The sequence below is a fragment of the Solanum lycopersicum genome, chromosome 9, assembly GCF_036512215.1.
Source record: "Solanum lycopersicum chromosome 9, SLM_r2.1".
Taxonomy (NCBI): Eukaryota; Viridiplantae; Streptophyta; class Magnoliopsida; order Solanales; family Solanaceae; genus Solanum; species Solanum lycopersicum.
The window spans coordinates 65,754,081-65,773,641 of NC_090808.1; the positions used below are offsets into that span (position 1 = coordinate 65,754,081).

Below are 19,561 nucleotides of genomic sequence, written 5' to 3' on the forward strand. Positions count from 1 at the left end.
GACATTGGGAGAGATACTAACAGAATCAGGGCAGCATCTTCATCCTCAATCTTCACATCGATATTACGCATTTCTAATAACAAAGTATTCAATTGCTCTAAATGTTCCCTGAGTTGTGTACCTTCAGCCATTCGTAAACCGAATAGACGTTGTTTCAGAAGCAGCTTGTTGGTTAGAGATTTTGTCATGTACAAACTCTCCAGCTTCAACCACAGACCAGCAGTAGTCTCTTCATCCGAGACCTCCGTGATGACGTCATCCGCGAGACACAGCATGATCGTCGAGTGCGCCTTTTCCTCCAGAATCGCCATCTCAGGAGTAACGACGGCGTTCTTGTCTTTCGACAACGGCGCCCAGAAGCCTTGTTGTTTCAACAAAGCCCGCATCTTGATCTGCCATAAACTGAAATTGTTCCTCCCTGTGAATTTGTCGATTTTCATGTTCAAAGCAGACATCTCGAAATTCTCCAAGAACACCGATTAACCGAGAGGCTCTGATACCAATTTGTTAAGCGGAATTTGATATAATACGAGAAAATATAAACACGAAAAATAAGACATCAGATTTACGTGGTTCACCAATAAATTGGCTACGTCCACGGGAAGAGGGGGAGCAGTTTTATTATGGAGAGGCAAGAACAGAATTACAGAATAGGGTTTGCCATAGCGTCTATATATAGTGCTAAGCTACGCCCTAATAGGCTTGGGCCCAAAATACAGAATTGACAGATAATTAAGGGCCCAAATCAAGGCATTCAACATGGTTATTAATTTGAATAGATTGTATTGTTTTGAAAGTACAACAAAGGAGGAAGGCTAAAGTCCCGAAGTGACTGTTCGATAAATTGAGGCAAGTGGATTTCTAAACTCTTGTTAAGTGTATGAAATGCGTGTATGTCCTTGTTGTATATGTTGGGAGTAACGGGATTGGTAATGGGTTGACTTGTCCACATTGATTAATTCTAATGATGAAAAGAATGGGGATAACAAAAGGCAATGTGATTAATTGTTTATGTGTGTTGTGTTGAGAAAGGGTTGAAGGCTTGTTGAATCATTGTTGATGTAACTTCATGTTTGTGTGGTTGTGAATTGTGCGATGTTATGAAAATGGTCATCTCCTCATTATTTGTGTGAACTTGTCATCTGCATTATTCTGAGGCATTGGTTGTGACAAGTGTTATGTGCATTGAGAAAGAATGGGTACTTAAGAGGATGTACCATTTCGAGGGACGTATTGCGCGCCGCGATGGATACTATATTTAGAGGGACGTATCGCGCGCCGCGATGGTTACAATTATCGAGAGTCGTGTCGTGCACCGCGATAGATGCATGGACATATATGTCCCCCATGGGTCCCGGACTGAGAGACATCGGGTGTGTATCACTAGGTCAGACATGCATCATTATCCTTGACATTGCATTCCATTGCATTGCACATATTTATCATTAGTGAACTTGATATCGTGCTTTGCTGATCTTCTGATTGCCTTTCTGCGGAACTTATGATTGATCAATATTGAGCTTGTTATTGCGGATATATAATTTGTTGAAGTATGATTGTTTAGGATGTGTAATTTGTTAAAGTATTGTTGTTGAGGATATGTAATTTGTCTAAGTGTTGTTGTTGAGCTACGTGCTATGTAAACTGTGAGCTGTTAGGTTGGGTTGATTTTACTGCAGGATGTAGTAATGGAGGTTCGTTTGGGGGTGGTAGGAGTACCCGTATTTCATCCCATTAGCTTGTGTTTAGAGGTTTACTTGCTGAGTACCGTGTGGTTTGGTACTCACCCCTTGCTTCTACAAATTTTTGTAGGTTATGAGCCTGGATTTTTGTTGTACTTGTCATTCTCTTCTTTTCTGAGGCTTCTTGGAGATTTGTGAGGTAGTTGTTTCCATCTCAACAGACTTTCTTCTCCATAATTATGACCTTGTCCTATTCTAGAAACAAGTTCATTTGAGACTTGAGTTTTTATTTTGAACCAATTGTAATACTTTAGAGGCTTGTACACGTGACTACCAGGTTTTGGGGTTTTTATTAAGTTACTTATATTATATTTCCGCACTTTATTGTAATAGTTGAGTTTTAGGCTCACTTGTCTTGGTGGGATAAGACGAGTGCCATCACGTCCATTTTTGGGTTGTGACAGTTTAATTTTTTTTAGTACGCTTGAGAGTTTGTTTGATACAGTAAAATATATTTTATCATCAATCTTTTCATTTTTTTTAAATTATAAATTAAGATGTTTGAATTTTATTTTTTTAAGTAATATTTGTCTATCGATCATTTTCAAAAAAATGAGCACGTTTAGATGATGAATTGATCAAATAAATATGGAAACATATTTTATATGATAAATATTGTTATGAATGAATTACTACAAAAAAACGTGGAAGTACACTCCATGGCGAATAAGAAAAGCAAAGTTTAAGTATAAGAATATGGAGGTTAAAATTTAGGATAGAAGAATAGTAGATAATAAAGTATTGTGAAAAAAGGCAGGTGATAGTTTCACTTAGAGCTGTCAAAATGAACTTGACCCGCGAGGTCGGCCTAATTCAATCCTTGAAATAAGTGAGGTTGGATTTAATATTTTTTGCTCATTTATGAATGAGGCTTTTTAGCTCGCCTCGTTTGGCCCGTTGGCCTCTTAGGCCCAACCCGCAAGCCTCAGAGGCCAGCCCGTGGGCTATTGATTTTTTAAAATATTTTTATATATATTTTTAATAGTGTTTTATTTGTAAGAATTTTATGAATCAAGATTTACAAATGAATTAATGTATGAATTGATAGTGTGTTCATAGACGTCAACATTCGATACTCTTTCTAATAGAGTAATATTGTTCATTTTTTTAGTTGAAGGGTCAATCCGTCCCAACTCGTGGCCCGCTATTTTATTGGCCTTTTAATTAAACGGGTCAGCCCGCCACAATTCATTTAACTCTCTAGCCCGTTAGGGTTGGGTTGGGTCGGGCCAGCCAATTTTGATACCTCTAGTTTCACTATTTGTCTTTATTTTGTTGTTTTTTGTTTGACATTCGTTATTCATAATGAAGTTTGGTTAAATTTAAATTAGCGTTAAATAATCCTACATTTAAAGAATAAAACACTCTCTCACAAAATAACAACTTCATTCCCTAAAAGAATTTTAATTTAAAATCTTTAAATTAAAAGTTAAAGTACTTCTATTTAGTAGCTACATGGAAGACATAATACATAAATATGTTCTTTAATTTTATGTACATAAGTAGATATTTACAATTGTATAAAATTAAACGAATAGACACTAATGTCTTACATGACTTTCTATATGTCATTTTTGTCCAACGTGTATTGTGTCATGTATGACTCATGTTTTTACTTGTTCAACTTTATACAAATTCAAGAGGGTGTTTGAATTGACTTAAAAGTTGGTCAAATACACTTTTAAGTTAGTTTTTAACTTCTCTAAGTGTTTGACAAATATAAAAATAAACTAAAATAAATAAAAATGACTTACAATAAGTTACGAAATGTTTGACAAGGCAAAAAAGGACTTAAAAATAAGTAAAATGACTTAAAATAGTCGAAAATGACTTAAAATAAGCCAGAAACCAAATAGGTCTAGCATAACTTTTTGTTTTTTTTTGACTTAAAAGTAATTTCAGTTTGACTTTTTATTTTTGATTTAAAACCTATTTTTAAGTCAATTCAAACGGAATTTAAGTGTCTATTTGTGCGTATTCAAAATTGAAGGATATAAGTATAAAATAAAATCGAGCTAACAATATTTTTATGTATTATGCCAACTACTTATTTAATTTTACATTTTTTTCGATTATGTATTCTTTTATTTACATTATTATCTGTTTTGTGCTCGTTATTTTCTTTTACTTATTCTTTTAGTACACTATTTTAAAGCTATATCACCATAAAAATAATCATTTTATCAATTAAAGAGATAAAATTTATCTATATCTTAGGGAAATTACATTAAGTATTAAATATATTATTCTAAATACTAAATATATTATTTTTCAAATTTGCCTATATCTTAAATCTATCACTACTAATTATTGTAATTTGTTAAAATTAGGCCTTGATATAAAATATTTAATATCTGGATTAGTTATATTTATTGACCAAATTCTAAATGTAAAATATATCACTGACAATTCATCTGCACTTTTTGTCTTTCTTCCTCCTCTCTCTCACACAGTCACTGTACAACATTCACTTTCTCATTCCTTTGATCTATAAAGCATCAAAAAACAACTCTCCATTACTAACAACTTCTACTTCCATTTCTCTCTCACTTTTTTACAATCTTTTAAAATTTTCACCGGAAAAAATGGACCAAGTTCAGCCAATGTACCGGCCACCACCACCGGAGACACCAAAAGAACCTATGGAATTTCTATCTCGTTCATGGAGTCTCTCTGCTTTTGAAGTCTCTAAAGCTTTAGCTCCTCCTCAAGTTTTACCTAAATCACTGTTAGGTGGTACCCCTTATATTGGGAGTGGTAGTGGTACTATACCGGAAGATATCGCAGCCGAATTAGATGAATCCGCCATTGTTTCCGGCAACCCTTTTTCTTTTGCTTCGTCGGAAACTTCTCAGCTTATTATGGAACGTATTATGTCTGTTTCTGTAAGTACCCCTTTTCACTGCTCTGTTTTTTTGCTAAAAAACAGAGGAAATTTGGGAATTTGACTTTTTTTTGTTTTTTTATTTCTGTTTTCAAGTGAAACCCATTTTTCATTTTTGGATTTTTTTGGTGGGTTTTACTTTTTTTTTTTTGGATTTATGGGAAAACCAAGAGCTTCTTGGTAGGAGCTGAGTTTGGAGGACATTAATGGTGACACAACTGTTACTTTATGATTTCTTGAAAATATCATCAAGTGTATTGAATTTAATTTTTTTTCGCTTTTTCAGAGCTACTACTACTGGTTTTACTCTCTCTGGGTTTTGTTTTTGATTAATTTAATAATTTAAAATCCACCAACAATCATTCTCTCCATTTTCCTCTGTTAAAAAGAAAAAAATTAATTCTTTGTCTCTTTGTTTCTGGGATTCTGTAATTTTTAATCTTTAGTACTAATACACCTATTATTTTATTGATTGATTTATATTTATGTGGTGTACAGCAGGATGTTTCACCACGTACATCTGGACGGCTCTCTCACAGTAGTGGACCATTAAATGGTGGCTCTCTTACAGACAGTCCCCCTGTTTCTCCTTCTGAAATGGATGATTCTAAGGTTTGTGTTCTTTGTTTTTCTCTTAACATATGACTCAGATGTTGCTTTTTTTTTTCTCCATTGTAAGTTTTTTTCTGATACAAAGCACAAGTTTCTGAAGTTTCAGAGTTGTGAGAGACAATATATCAGCTTTCTCTTTAACCAATACCCCTACTAACTCTGTACCAAATTGATGCTTTTCTTTGCTTTGTGAACAAAAGAATAGTCTTGACTCTTGAATCACTTGTTTAGTAAGATTTCCCCCTTTTTTAATCTGGTTTTGTAATTTCAAGAATTGATCATGTATTGACTTCTATGTAAGTTTTTGTTTAATCCATATCTGAAAGAAGTAATTTTTTTTTTACATTAGTATGAGAAATGCATCTGTACATGATGGGCTCTGGGAGAAAGGACAGTGTATTCTGTATTCAGTATTCACTGTGATCATCTCTGTTTAGTACTGAGAAGATTTTGGTACCTGTATAGTTTTAGTGATAGTACTGAATGAGTAAATTACCAGATTGTCCTTTGTTTTGGATGTCAATATTGGGTTACTATTAAAAAATTTCATTCTTGATGGGAGTTATGGTGGTGGGGGAGGGGGTACTTGTTTGTGAGCCAAGAAAAAATGGTCCAATTTACTAGTGGGGTTTTTTAATCAATTTGAGATTAAATGCTGTCATGAAGGTGTTTGGTTCATAAATGTTTGCTGTTAATTAAGTACCTTGCAGAATGTAGGTAATCTTTACTGGCATTAGTTTTTGCTGAAATAGTGTGGTGGGACTGTTTCAATGGATGCTGACACATAGTTTTGTTGTCTTCAGTACTGTCGTGTAAACAATGTACCGGTTAATAATCAGTATAGGAGTAGTGCTACTGCTACTAGCTCGGCTGTTACTGGTGGTGGCGGTGGTGGTGGAGGGAGGACGGTGGGTAGGTGGTTGAAGGATAGGAGGGAAAAGAAGAAAGAGGAGATGAGGGCACATAATGCTCAACTTCATGCTGCTGTATCGGTTGCAGGAGTTGCTGCTGCTGTTGCTGCTATTGCTGCGGCTACTGCAGCTTCATCTGGTAGTGGAAAGGATGAGCAGATGGCGAAAACTGATATGGCTGTGGCCTCTGCTGCTACATTGGTGGCAGCTCAGTGTGTTGAAGCCGCTGAGGCTATGGGAGCTGAGCGTGAACACCTTGCCTCGGTTGTTAGTTCTGCTGTGAACGTTCGATCAGCAGGGGATATTATGACATTAACTGCAGCTGCAGCTACTGGTACACATCCACATTTTGCAATTATGTTAATTATATTCCACTGTTTGTGGTAGGTGTTGGAATTAACTTGTGTTAGTATATATGTTCTTTAATTTATAATTACTGTATTGTAGCTCTACGTGGTGCGGCTACCTTAAAGGCTAGAACATTGAAGGAAGTATGGAACATAGCAGCAGTAATTCCTGTTGATAAAGGTATGGGAAGTGGCAATGGTGGTGGTAGCAATGGTAGTTCAAGTGGCGAGCTAATCCCCGAAGAGAATTTTCTTGGAATTTGCAGCAGGGAATTACTTGCTCGAGGTGGTGAGCTCCTCAAACGTACTCGCAAAGGTATAAATTCAATTCTTGAACATGCTAATTAATCATTCTTAAGCGATGGTGTATCGTCTTTTTTTTTTGTTCGTTATTAATAGTTCTTTGTGTAATGCTTGTTGCAGGTGACCTTCATTGGAAGATAGTATCTGTATATATAAATAGGACAGGACAGGTAAGGCATCTTTTTTTCAATAATTGTATAATCAATAGTTTCTTTAAGATCAAATAGTTCTCTTTGTGACAATGATTCTATGATCACAGTAGAAACTTCTTGCTGAAAACTGATGAATAAAAAGTTAAAGTTATCGCATATAATCGTATAATCGAAACAAAGGAATCTACTTTCTTACTGCAGATTATTAAGTTGGAGGTTTCTTTTTTTTTTACAGGTGATGCTAAAAATGAAGAGTAGGCATGTTGCTGGGACCATAACAAAAAAGAAAAAGAGTAAGTTTTTGCCTTTGCTTTTTGTCTTTCTTCCTCTTTCTCATGATGTGAACACAATTGGATTGTGGGTCTTTCCTTCTATTTTTTGGGGATTTGAGAAAGCAACAAATTCCACAACTTTGATCAATGATAAAAGATTGATAAAGTTGTCATCTTTATCATAATAATGTGTAGTGTTCTTTAGCCTTTTCCTTTTTGATGTTTTTTGTAGATTTGGTTCTGGAAGTGATGAAAGATATTCCGGCCTGGCCAGGGCGCCACTTGCTTCCGGGTAGTGACAACTTCAGATACTTCGCGTTGAAGACTGTTCTACGAGGGGTCGTTGAGTTTGAATGTAGAGATCAGAGAGAGTATGATCTATGGACTCAAGGTGTTTCAAGGTTGCTAAGTATTGCTGCGGAAAAAAACAGTAGACATAAATTTTGATGTTGTTTTTTTTCAAGTGTAGAAACTTGCATAATGAGTAAGTTTGGTTTAGTAAGGGGTTTTATGTTTTTTTTTTGCCTCTTTTGATGGGATTTTAGACTAACAAAATGCTATGATATTGGATGGGGTGTTTGTTTTTTACTTGTGGAAGTATTTCTATTGTAAAAAAATGAAATTAAAAGTATATGTTATCCAAATGGGGTCCTACTTATTTTACTTTTTAAGAATATAATTTTGAGCTTATGTTATGGTCTTTGTTGTGTTTCATTTTTGTTAAAGTGAACCAAAGAAAAGATGGAAAACCATGTGAACCATGTCCTTTATTGTTATATATATATATATATTTTGTGGGGAAAAGGAAAGTGGTATCTTGGACTGTGGCTCAGTCAAAAAGAGAGAAAAAAAGATTTAATATTTGAGTATAATATAAGTGGGATATGAAGATTTGTCTGTGATTTTATGGCACTTAAATCAAATATTTGGACCTAAGCTTTTATACCTTTGTTTGTTATTGAAGCTCACATCAAGGTTTCTTTTTAGATAGATACACTTTAATTTTGTCTTGATCTATACTAATTTCTTTTGTTTCCATTTGGAGGCACAACTTTAGTAGGAATAACATTTTATCATCCGATAAAAAATAAATTTTGTGTCTAACTCAATTCCTTAAATTAACTTATGAAAAAAGAACTGCTCAAGTCATATTATTAAGGAGATGCTCCTTTTTTTTGTTTTTATATCAGGTGACCTTTTCAATATTTTTTCTTGACATAATATATAAATATGTTTAATTTGATCTCGATTGATACCTATGTCATACTATTTTAAATATGCATAAATAGACCATTAAATTTATATAAACTTGAGTAAATATACATACGCATGCTACATGACATAATAGATACAAAATGCTGCGAATGACTCGAATTAGATTAAGAAGAATATGTGCATCTAATAAAAAATTATATATCTAATCATATAAAACCAAAACTAATAGTAAACAACATAAATGCCAAATAAGGCCAAATGACATTCATATATGCCTTTTCTCTTTTTGATTCTACTTCAACATTTAAATTATTAAATTAAAAAAAAAAAAAGTGCAATCAAGTTACCAATTGGAAAAAAAAAAAAGAAGAGCCACATATGTTTAGGATAAATCTTACACTATAGGATATCTTCCAGTTTGCTAATTAGAAAAAATCCATAAAACTCTATACACAAGAAAATTTATAACATTCTCTCAAAAACATATATTTCCAAGTAAATTGGAGTATTTATTTTTTTATTCACCAGAGATTCCAAGAAGAGCTAAGAAGAGATTAACAATGTCTCCGAAAAGGCAAATTGCTGCAATGACATATTCATCGTACGTGAAGTTTCTGATTAAGTTATTCGTATCGTATACCAGATATGCTGAGAATAGTAATGCTGCAAGACAACTATATACCACTCGTGCTTCATGTCCTAGATCGAGAAGAAACTGTTGCATTTTGGAAAAAAATATATGTTAGGGAAAAAAAGTAGTGTAAATATACGTATTCGCATATATAAATATATATATATATATATACGTATACATACCTGCAATAGAATAAACATAAATAAGACTATTGAGGCACAAAATAAGAATGGGCCTAAAAAAGTGAAGTCTTTGCCTCTACTTGCAGCCCAAAATGTGTATAAGGTAAGGCTAACAGTTATAAGAACTGTTAGCCCAGCAGCAATCAAGATAGTTTCCCCTGTAAATAAATAAACCAAAACATTACTTAAATCAAACGCGTAAAAGGATTCAATGAATTCGAAAGATGTAATTGGAGTGTAAAATAATCCAATGAATTCGAAAGATGTAACGGGTCGTATGAGGCGAAAATCTGAAAATTGTTACTCATATTTAAGTGTCAATCTTAATTATTCATTTATTTTTGTGTAAAGTTAATATTCATATCTAATTTCACTTACGCTACAAGCATATTAACCAAAAAATAAATAGAATTGCATTTCCATCAACATGACTAATCTCCTTGTAAATGTAGAAAAACAACTACCAAAAGTGTGATGGGGTAGTAATAACGAGAATTTCGAGCGATCAATGGATTAATCAAATTCTAAAAAAAATATATAACATCAGATGAAAATTAAAAGAAAAAAATAGAATGAAGATCTATGATGAATTTTCGTTATATAATTTTCACATTATGCATTTTGGGCGATGATCAATAAACAATGTTGGTGTCCAATATACATAATTAACGAAATACAACGATAATATATTCAGTCCCAGGATGATTCTATGCACAATTTTACTTGACCTTACGAAATAAAAATATTGTTTTACGTTAAACTCTTGATTCAAGATATATAGTTAAAGAAATAGCATAAGATTTACAAAAAATATATCCTAACAAGATTTTTCATACTGTAAATATAATTTAACGTATTATAGCAGATTTAGAAAATATTACCGGCTCTTAAAGCGCAGGCTGCTCCAACAACACACGCCAAACACAAGGTGAAAATTCCCATAAGAAGATAGTTCCATGGATGTTTTTTCCCATATCGACCCATCAAGAAGATAACTGCAAAATTTTATAACAAATATAAAATAAATCAAAATGATTAGTATAATATTTAAACTAAATCATAAAAATTGAGAATGATGACATTAAATAATATATTCAACATTTCTATGACGGAGAAAGAGTGAGGAATTGAACCTTCTTAATTAATTTTGGAATTAAATAGTTAGGATAAGTTCTCCACAAACTGTGAATTGCATTTGTCTAACTTTGTTTTATACTTCATTAGTTTCAATTTATATATATTGCTTTCTTTCTTGATTTGTTTTTTTTTTTAAATGTTATTATCTATATTTAATACGTCATTCTTTTTATAGTAATACCTCATATTAAATAATTCGTTTCAAATTATTTAATCTTCATTTCTAAAGATAGTTTTGCTAAAGATATTTGTTAAATCTTGAAGTATCTAAAGTTAATTATTTTTTCTTTCATGTATCCTTGATAATAACTATTTTTAATATTAAACACAACTCTGATGACATATAACTAAAGTTAATATTTAGCAAACAAAAATTATATCTCAAAGTTATAAATAAAAATATAATAATCAAGCCATCCACCCTACCCTCACCTCCTCATAATTAATGTTTCTTTTTTTTAAAAAAAAATATAAAATAAATACGATAGATAATTTGAGTCAGATAGAACAATTAAAGTAATAGTAAACAAGAAAATATAATAAGGAAATAAGGTAAGAAAAAGAGTTTTACGTATAAAAGCAATGATAACAAGAACAATTATGGTGACTTTTCCCAAAATGGTTCTCATGTAATGTTTTACGGCCGGAGTGAAGAACATGGCGGTGGCGATGATGGTGGTGAAAAAAAGTTGTGTGCAAACTATAGAGTAAACTTTTCTTATAAATGCCCATCTCATCTGAGGATCATCCATCTGACCCGGATATATTTGACCGCCATTAACGCCACCCTTGTTACCGGACTCAATGTCCGCACCACCTTGTTTGAACATCTTGTCACGTTTTGCTTTTCGAGAAATCTGATCAAAATTAAAATTTGAATTTATTATAAGAGGGATAGAGTCTTTGAAATTAAAAAAATAAATGAAGTAGTCCAAAAAGGAAAATTAAGATTATATTTGATCATAAATCAACTTTATTTTTAAATATATATTAGGTCATAATTCATCAAAAAAAAAATGATAAGGTTTTGAAGATTTAGTAGTAATTATATTGTACGTCTAAACATAATTTTGAATTCCTAAAATGGCAATATTAAAAAACTCAAATTTTCATACAACAAAACGAAAGCTAAAATTATTCAATTTCACAAAATTTAAGAACATCTATTGTTATTCTTTTATTTTATATCAAATTTTTAACTTACGTCTTTAAATTATAAATTTACCTCTAGAATTGATAAAGAAAATGTGTTTAATCAGATATCACATCAACCCCGTAAAGGGGATGAAATGATATGTGAGGTTAATGGTGTTGTTTTCACGCAGATAACAATTGTTTTTCAATGTGAAGAAAATATTGGATTAAGATTGAAATATTGAAGAAGAAGAAGAAAGATTTTAAAAAGAGCAAAAATTATTCTTTGACTTCTTTTTTACTTTCTTTTTGGAATTGTTATTGAAAAAAATTGGAAATGAGAGGTTGGGAATTAATTTTGTATACGTAGCCACACAGTGAACATATAGCTAACTATTTTTTCGCATTTTACTAAAAAAATATCGTGTGCATAAATTTGTGTTCTAATAACGAATATGTAGAATGGTTGTTATAATTTATTATCTTCACAAACTCTGCTACGTTTCGATTGGATTATATTCGTATAAATCATCCATGTATATTAATGTATCTTATATATATCATGTATATTTATTTATAAAAGTTGTGTTACATGCATTTACTCATATTCACTATACTGTCAAATTTAGGTGTTTTTAACAAACTTTTATCACCACATTATGAAAATACTAATAAAATAGGAAAACTATGCAGAATAGTAAATTTATAGCCAATATTAGGTACTATAGCAATAGTTTATGAAAGCTGTCATGGCTACAATTTTTAAATTCTTGCTATTCATCTGATTTGTACATTTCTCTTGATTTTATAAAAAGTCAGAATTTGTATAATTCGATTTCTGATTGTATAGATCTAAAATTTTTATATGTTGACCCTAGCTATTTGTATATGATTTATTACCTTTTATATATTAGCAAGAAAAAAAAATATAAATATGGTGTTCTGGAAAATTTTCTAATGTATATAAATTCATAATTTACATATACTTACTCTTTTGTATATTTGTAAGCGAAACATACAAACTGCAGTCTTCATAGTAAACAAAATTATAGCTATTAAGTACAATTATCGAAACTATAGCTGTAGAATTTTATTACGTTTATACGCAAAGGGCCCAACAAATTGGGTCATCCGTTTGATCTGGGCAAACATTAAACTCACATTGGTTAAAGATTAGTGTTAGAATTTATAATGATAACACGTAGAAATCTCACTGATTTAGGAGTTAATTATATTGATATATGTTAGTTTATGATATTATGAATCTTATCATAATTTGATACATTTAATATATGAGGTCAAAATTAAATATAATTTTATAAATACGTCATATCCAAGTGACTCATATATATATATGGACTATATATTTAATAATGTTTGCCAAATATATTTTCCAATCAATTTGGTCAAACATTTTTTACCAAATTTACTAATGGCAAATCTTTAGTTGACTCTAGTACCCATTGTTTCCACTGCCCCAAGTACAAAACAAAAACCCAAAATACTATGGGAACACACATGACTTATAAGGTGTGAGCAAAACAAGGGCCAAAATAATCAACTTTATATACAAGCTATCAAGAAAATAATACAAGTAGATTCCAAAACACACCCACAAAAAAAAAAAAATTAAAAAAAATATAACAACAAACTCATCCATGGTGATAACTTACTCTTCTTCCCCTACTACATCCTCAACAATTTTTGACATTGGAAATTATTCAACTAAGTTGTTGAATATTGAGCCACAATCATGCATTAATTCTTCTTTTCCTTCTCCTCCAAAGCCACTCTTGATTTCTACTCCATCACAAGGAGGAAATTTTCCAGTAATTTTATTCCTTCATGGTTACCTTCTTTTCAATTACTTTTACTCTCAGCTTATCCAACATATCTCTTCTCATGGCTTCATTGTTGTTGCTCCTCAGGTTTGTTATTTTTTCTTACATTTTAGTTGTCATTTCATTGATGTTCTTCAAGAATTATGATTCTCAATAATTAGAGATATTCTCTATTTTTTTTAATAACCGCGGAGTCTGAGCTAGCTTGCACCTCATACTAATATCATTAGTACCTACTATTAAAGATATCATATAACTCTGTCCACCACCACTTAGGCAGTCGAAAAGAATTCATAATAATTTGGGATATTTTTTCCTTTTGCACGTGTAGATAAATTATAAAAAGTATTTCCATCATTTCAAAAAGAATAAACTTTTTTTTTTTAGTCTGTTTAGAAAAGAATGACTTCTTTATTTTTCTGGTAACATTTTAATTTAAATTTTCCACGTTGTATGTTTAATGCCACAAAATTAAATAACATTTTTGTACATTTCATATAACTTTAAATGAGCATGACAAGATTAAAATTTTTTCTTTATTATCTTAAACTTGGTGCCAAATAACTCTGTTTCTTAATAATTTAAGATATTAATTCCTCTTCCTTTGCCACTAATTTCCTGATAATTTGATGCAAGATTTTCGATAGCATTGCTTGATAAATCATGTGATACATTTGCAATTAGCTCCGTAAAAAAATGTAATCGAGAGACGAAATATATATATATATATTAGTTGTTCATGGATACTCAATGCAGTTATGCAATATGAAACACTAGTTACTAACAGATTGCCAGTCTTATTTTCCAGCTGATTAGTTTTGCTTATTGCAGACAAATTTGGCGATTTGATAATGTAAAAGCTTTTTTAGACTATGAATTGTATAGAAATTGTTAAAACTTATTTGTATTATGCATGTGATTATGATTTTCTCGGCTCTCATTTTCATTGTTCATATGCATACATTACTAGTTGTATTTGGTGGAAGGAACAGATACAACTACGGATATAAAATCTACTGCTGAAATCACAAACTGGTTACCTGACGGATTACATCGTTATCTTCCCTCTCATGTTGGGCCAAATTTGAAAAAGCTCGCGTTAGCTGGCCATAGTCGCGGTGGAAAAGCTGCATTTGCGCTAACTCTTGGTAAAGTTACTAATGTTACTACTGATCTAAAATTCTCGGCATTGATAGGCATTGATCCTGTTGATGGTTTGGGTAATGGAAAGCAGACCACGCCACCCGTCCTCACATACATTCCTCAGTCTTTCAATCTGGATATGGCGGTTATGGTAATTGGCTCGGGTTTAGGAGAGGTAAAAAGGAATCCTCTATTTCCTGCTTGTGCTCCGAAGGGAGTAAATCATCGCGATTTCTACAACGAATGTGTTAGGCCAGCGTGTTACGTTGTAGCTAAGGATTATGGACATGTTGATATGCTAGACGATGAAACGAAAGGGGTAAGAGGAAAGGCAACTTATGGTTTGTGCAAGAATGGTAAATCTAGAGAGCCTATGAGAAGGTTTGTTGGAGGAATTGTGATTGCTTTCTTGGAGGATTATTTGAAAGGGAATTCAAGTGATTTAATGGCTATTAAAGATGGATATGTTACATTGCCTGTTGAGCTTCGAGATATGGATTTTCGAATGTAGTTACAATGTGACTTTGATTATGAAGAAATAAATCCAAGTGCTCAACTATCTTTTTCTAAAATCTCGTGATGTACAGGTCTATGGGTACCTGCTATCTCATACCAATACATGTTTCTCATTATATTATCTTGAATAGTCATTTCTATTTATATTTTCATCATGCAACAAGTTAGTGGTCTAGTTAGGTCATATTAAGCCATAGAGAATTTGATCTTGTTTATATCATTTCTGTTCTTCTCTAGTATTAGCATTTTCCTGAAGCTATTCTACTATCATTCTAGTTTTTAGATGAACGATCCTTCTATTTAGATCGGTGATTTCGTTTGACCGAATCAACTATCGAAAGTATTGCAAGCAATCTACACTAAACTAGAAGCTAAAAATAGAAATTCCACGAATCCCTTGGTGGATAAATCCAACGACTCAGCAGTAGTACAGAATTAAGTTTCTTTGTCTGGTGGATCTGATCTATAGTTAGGGGCAATACATATCAAAAGGTTCGAAGAAGGGCTGGCACGAAGTTAGCTGGGGCTTTCTTTCTCGAGTCCTGTCATGATCGCGCACTTGACGCTATGAGATAGCTATACTATATTAGTTGAAGAAGGTATTATCAAACGACGGTCCAGTGCACTAAGCATGATCACCCATTAGGAGAATGGTTGAAGCGAAGGGGTGCGATATAGCTAGACTATTCAAATGCAAATGATTGTTTCCGATCAACTTTGTGTTCTTTGGAGCCAGAACAAAGTGTGTCCGGTATTTTTTTAAATAAGTAAAAACAAATGTTGCTGCTACTAATGAAATTTGAAAATGCGAACACTATATTTATCATTATACTTGTATATACGAATAACAATATCACTTTTTGGCTCCGATAAACTTGAACCAAGACCCCTCATTGGTTGCTTCAAATATTTAATTTGTTGTTGGTTGCTTTGACCGAGGCTATTTTAGTCTTTTTCCTAACCCTCAACCTGTTGAGGGCATTCTGGTACTTTCCACTAAATCAAGATTAGGGTTTTCCTGAGCCGACTTGCCGCTCTCACACTCTGTATATTATATATATTCAACTACCTCTGTTTTTTCTTTGAAACTCCATTGTTGCCTCCGTTTAGCAGCAAGTATTTTTTTTTCTTTTCTTTTATGGATCAATTGATTAGTTATATTTTGTGTTTTCCGATGTGATTTTGAATTTCTGAATCTAGTCTCTTTGAGGCTGTGATGATGAATAATTATACCATCAAACTTTGAAAGTTTATACATTAAACTTGTTGATTCAAATACAATTCTCTGATGCCTCTTTCTTAGTAATTAACAACAACTGGAAACTTCTTTATTTTTCTTTAATTATGAAATAAAGGCAATAAATTAGAGTCTCTGATGCACTTTGTTGATAGTGTAATCAGCGCTGTATGTTGCCGATAATGAAATTTTGGCGGAGACTATGGCACCAATCATTCAATTTCTCAGATGCATTGTGCATTCAGATGCCTCTACACTTCCCATAATTTTCAGTGCTCATATTAAATGCTTGATTATTATTATTTTTTGATATTTGTTCTTTTTTTTAAAAAATATATTTTTTAATAAAAATTCATACTTATAAGTTATACTTAAGAAAATTCTAACACTTAAATTTAAAAATTAATAATTCACAAATGTATTAACATTAACTTAAAATAAAAAAAATTATAACAATAACTTGTTGAACTAATTTGTTGAACTAATTTGTTATTCTAAGTGATAAAATATATCTGAGATAGAAATACTAACCAATTTGTTATTCTAAACAATAGAAGATACATCTTATATATAGAAATACTTAGAAATAACTCAATTTGTTATTGATTCAAAATTCAATTTCTTCAAGAATTAGGAATTGCTAGAATTTGAGTGTAACATTGACATTGCTAGTATGTATAGGTCACCATCTTACGATTCTCTAACCTGCATGAATAAGCATGAATAAGTTAGAAGAAATATGAATTACGATCATCGATAATAAAAATATATTTTTATATATTTTTCTTTGTTTGAGCTTTGAAAATCAAAACTAGATTGTAGTCTCACTTTGAAAGAGAACTTTGAAAATTAAAAGTAGATGTATTAGATCTATCATGCGATAGAAGTAGATCTAGGTGGAGATGATTGAGAATCTGTTGAATATTTTTAAAAATTCTCTTGCATTGATACAAATATTCTTTTCTTTATCTATATTTTTCTAAGCTCTTCAAGTTCAAAGTTAACGCACACAAATTTATTATTAGGATTTTACACGAAAATAATATAAATTATTGGGTTTATTTTTTCACGATTATTTAAGTTAACATATACAAATTTTTGGGTTCATTTTCTCACGATTATTTCGTATGTATTGAACTTTTTATTATACAACTTACCATGTACTCAAATTAAGATTTCACTTATTAAATCACAATTTCAAATATATAATCAAGCTCACATACATTTGATAATCAACAATCAAGCTCACATACATCTGACAATCAAGCTCACATATATCTCACATATATTCGAAGTTATAAATATACAGTCAAATACAATCAAGCTCACATATATTCGAACTTTAGATGTAACATAATGTGAACCGTAACATATTTTGTAAGTTCATAAATTATATAAATATGTTTTATAAATATTAAAATAGAATTTTTGTTGTTTAAAAATAAATAAATAAATAAATAAATATATATATATATATATATATATATATATATAAAAGAGGTTAATAAGACCGCAACTAAACATATTAAAATATTATCTTTGTTGATTTTTTCCTCAATTTCATCTAAAGGTCAATAAAATTAAATTCTTCAAAATTGCTATATTTTCTATCAGAACAACATTTATCACAATAAAATAAAAAAGACTCATATATTTCATATATAATAATGTCAATTAAACTATCAAATGTACCTTTTTATGATTTGTTGCATAATAATTAAATTTGACTTTGATTTGAGTAACAATTTCCAACCTACATATCTTTCAACATTAGAATCATTGATTGCATAAGCAGTGCTTTCAATAACATCAAAAAAATACTATATCCCTTGAAATATGTATAATAAGAGTGAGAATTTAAATATATCACTTAGAAACACATTCACTGCATTCACAAGAAAGAAATCAACAAAAATGGCTAATTCCTTCCCCTTGATTTAACAAACTCAATGTTGATGATGCTTTTCATATAATATAATATTTTATATAATATTTTGTAACTACTCTTTATAATAAAACAATATCTTATTAACCCCAACAATTATACATATCAATTGCTATTATCAATTTCGTTGCACTTTAAACATGTAATTCATTTGTTAATAATACATGAAACGAAGGGACATGCTCTTCTATGAAAAGCATATAACTATAACATATTTTGGCACAAATTGAAGATTAAACATATCATCAAATAACGATTTAGATTTTATTGTTTAGCTACCCTGTTATTATCGGGATAAGCTAGTAATTTAATTTTTTAGGGAGTTACTCTTAATACATCTACAACAACTTGTGCAAAATCAGCATATTCATTACATTTATCGTTCAAATTCGATGATATTTTCACACAATCTTCGTCTTGACAATCCAAAATTTTGTCAGCAGAATATAAAATTGCAACCGCTGCTACGAAAGTCGTGCCTGCAGACAGACTTTGATTTGCATCTGGGATAATTGCTTTTACTAATAAACTATAGTCTTTATAGCAATTTTGAAGACATTGGTTGGGATCATTTGGATTGGTAGAATTTTGATTATCTATCAATTCCTTGACGTAGACAAGATTGTGAGCGGCCCGATCTAGGGCCGCTCCAATCATGATATACGCTAGACCTTTGGCATCGGTATAATTACTGTACTCACTTGAATTATAAAGAGTTTGGGAACACAAGGCATTATTTCGAGTCTGGATACACACATTGGATACTAAATCGGCAGATGCGTATCGAAGGAAAATGAAGGGAATAAGAAAAATTGTTACCCATGGTGTATAGGCCATGATTTTTTTTTTTTTAAATTTGTGCTAGATGAAAAAAAAAAAGATGTAGATGCATCCTTTTATTATGATTATTGGAAAATCTGGGATTAGATTTCATTTTAGGCATGTATAATAAATATATGTATCAAATTGGTCAAAAGTTTTAAATGCTTACTATTTTGAGAGAATCTTTTCTTTCTTGTTTATATATAAGGAAATAGAATTAAATAATTTTAATTAATTCCAATAAGATTTTACTTGAAAGATCTACAACTGAGATTTGTTAATTACTTTTTTGGTGTATTTTTACTGGTCACATTTTGACTTGACGCATATATTAATAAACTAATATTTAATATGACTATTTTATTAAATTATCCCAGTTAATTGATTTTTATAGTATTAGTTTTTGAAAAATAATTTAAAGAACAAATAATTATTATTAAAAATGAATATGAGAACAAAATAAATATCTTTTTTTTAATATGTTAAAAATAAAAGTAAAAACAAAAATTTAACTTTAAAATAGTGGATAAAT

At 31.0% G+C, this 19,561-nt stretch overlaps 3 protein-coding genes and 1 non-coding gene across 5 annotated transcripts; 3 read left to right on the plus strand and 1 right to left on the minus strand.

The window, feature by feature from the left end:
* Positions 1-4,113: 4,113 nt before the first annotated feature.
* LOC101254530 (VAN3-binding protein) lies at positions 4,114-7,867 on the plus strand. Of its 2 annotated transcripts, none has more exons than XM_004247547.5 (7): positions 4,114-4,627; positions 5,125-5,238; positions 6,042-6,483; positions 6,597-6,812; positions 6,920-6,969; positions 7,187-7,244; positions 7,456-7,867. In XM_004247547.5, the coding sequence occupies exons 1-7, from the start codon at positions 4,328-4,330 to the stop codon at positions 7,668-7,670; spliced, it is 1,395 nt and encodes a 464-aa protein (XP_004247595.2). In that variant the 5' UTR covers positions 4,114-4,327; the 3' UTR covers positions 7,671-7,867. The 2 variants fall into 2 exon arrangements, with proteins under 2 accessions (XP_004247595.2, XP_010326689.2); XM_010328387.4 differs by having other exon boundaries at positions 5,128-5,238.
* A 952-nt stretch (positions 7,868-8,819) lies between these two features.
* On the minus strand, positions 8,820-11,776 carry LOC101254837 (protein LIFEGUARD 4-like). Its single transcript, XM_010328426.4, has 5 exons — positions 11,617-11,776; positions 10,963-11,248; positions 10,136-10,249; positions 9,255-9,412; positions 8,820-9,153 (listed from the first exon to the last, which is right to left on the minus strand). The coding sequence occupies exons 2-5, from the start codon at positions 11,219-11,221 to the stop codon at positions 8,956-8,958; spliced, it is 729 nt and encodes a 242-aa protein (XP_010326728.2). The 5' UTR covers positions 11,222-11,248; positions 11,617-11,776; the 3' UTR covers positions 8,820-8,955.
* Positions 11,777-13,061: 1,285 nt separating this feature from the next.
* Positions 13,062-15,153, plus strand: LOC101254033 (chlorophyllase-2). The gene is made up of 2 exons (XM_010328388.4): positions 13,062-13,453; positions 14,337-15,153. The coding sequence occupies exons 1-2, from the start codon at positions 13,184-13,186 to the stop codon at positions 15,018-15,020; spliced, it is 954 nt and encodes a 317-aa protein (XP_010326690.2). The 5' UTR covers positions 13,062-13,183; the 3' UTR covers positions 15,021-15,153.
* Positions 15,154-16,233: 1,080 nt separating this feature from the next.
* LOC112942256 (small nucleolar RNA snoR116) lies at positions 16,234-16,319 on the plus strand. The gene has a single exon (XR_003248342.1). It is a non-coding gene; the product is annotated as a small nucleolar RNA snoR116 (small nucleolar RNA).
* Positions 16,320-19,561: the final 3,242 nt, after the last annotated feature.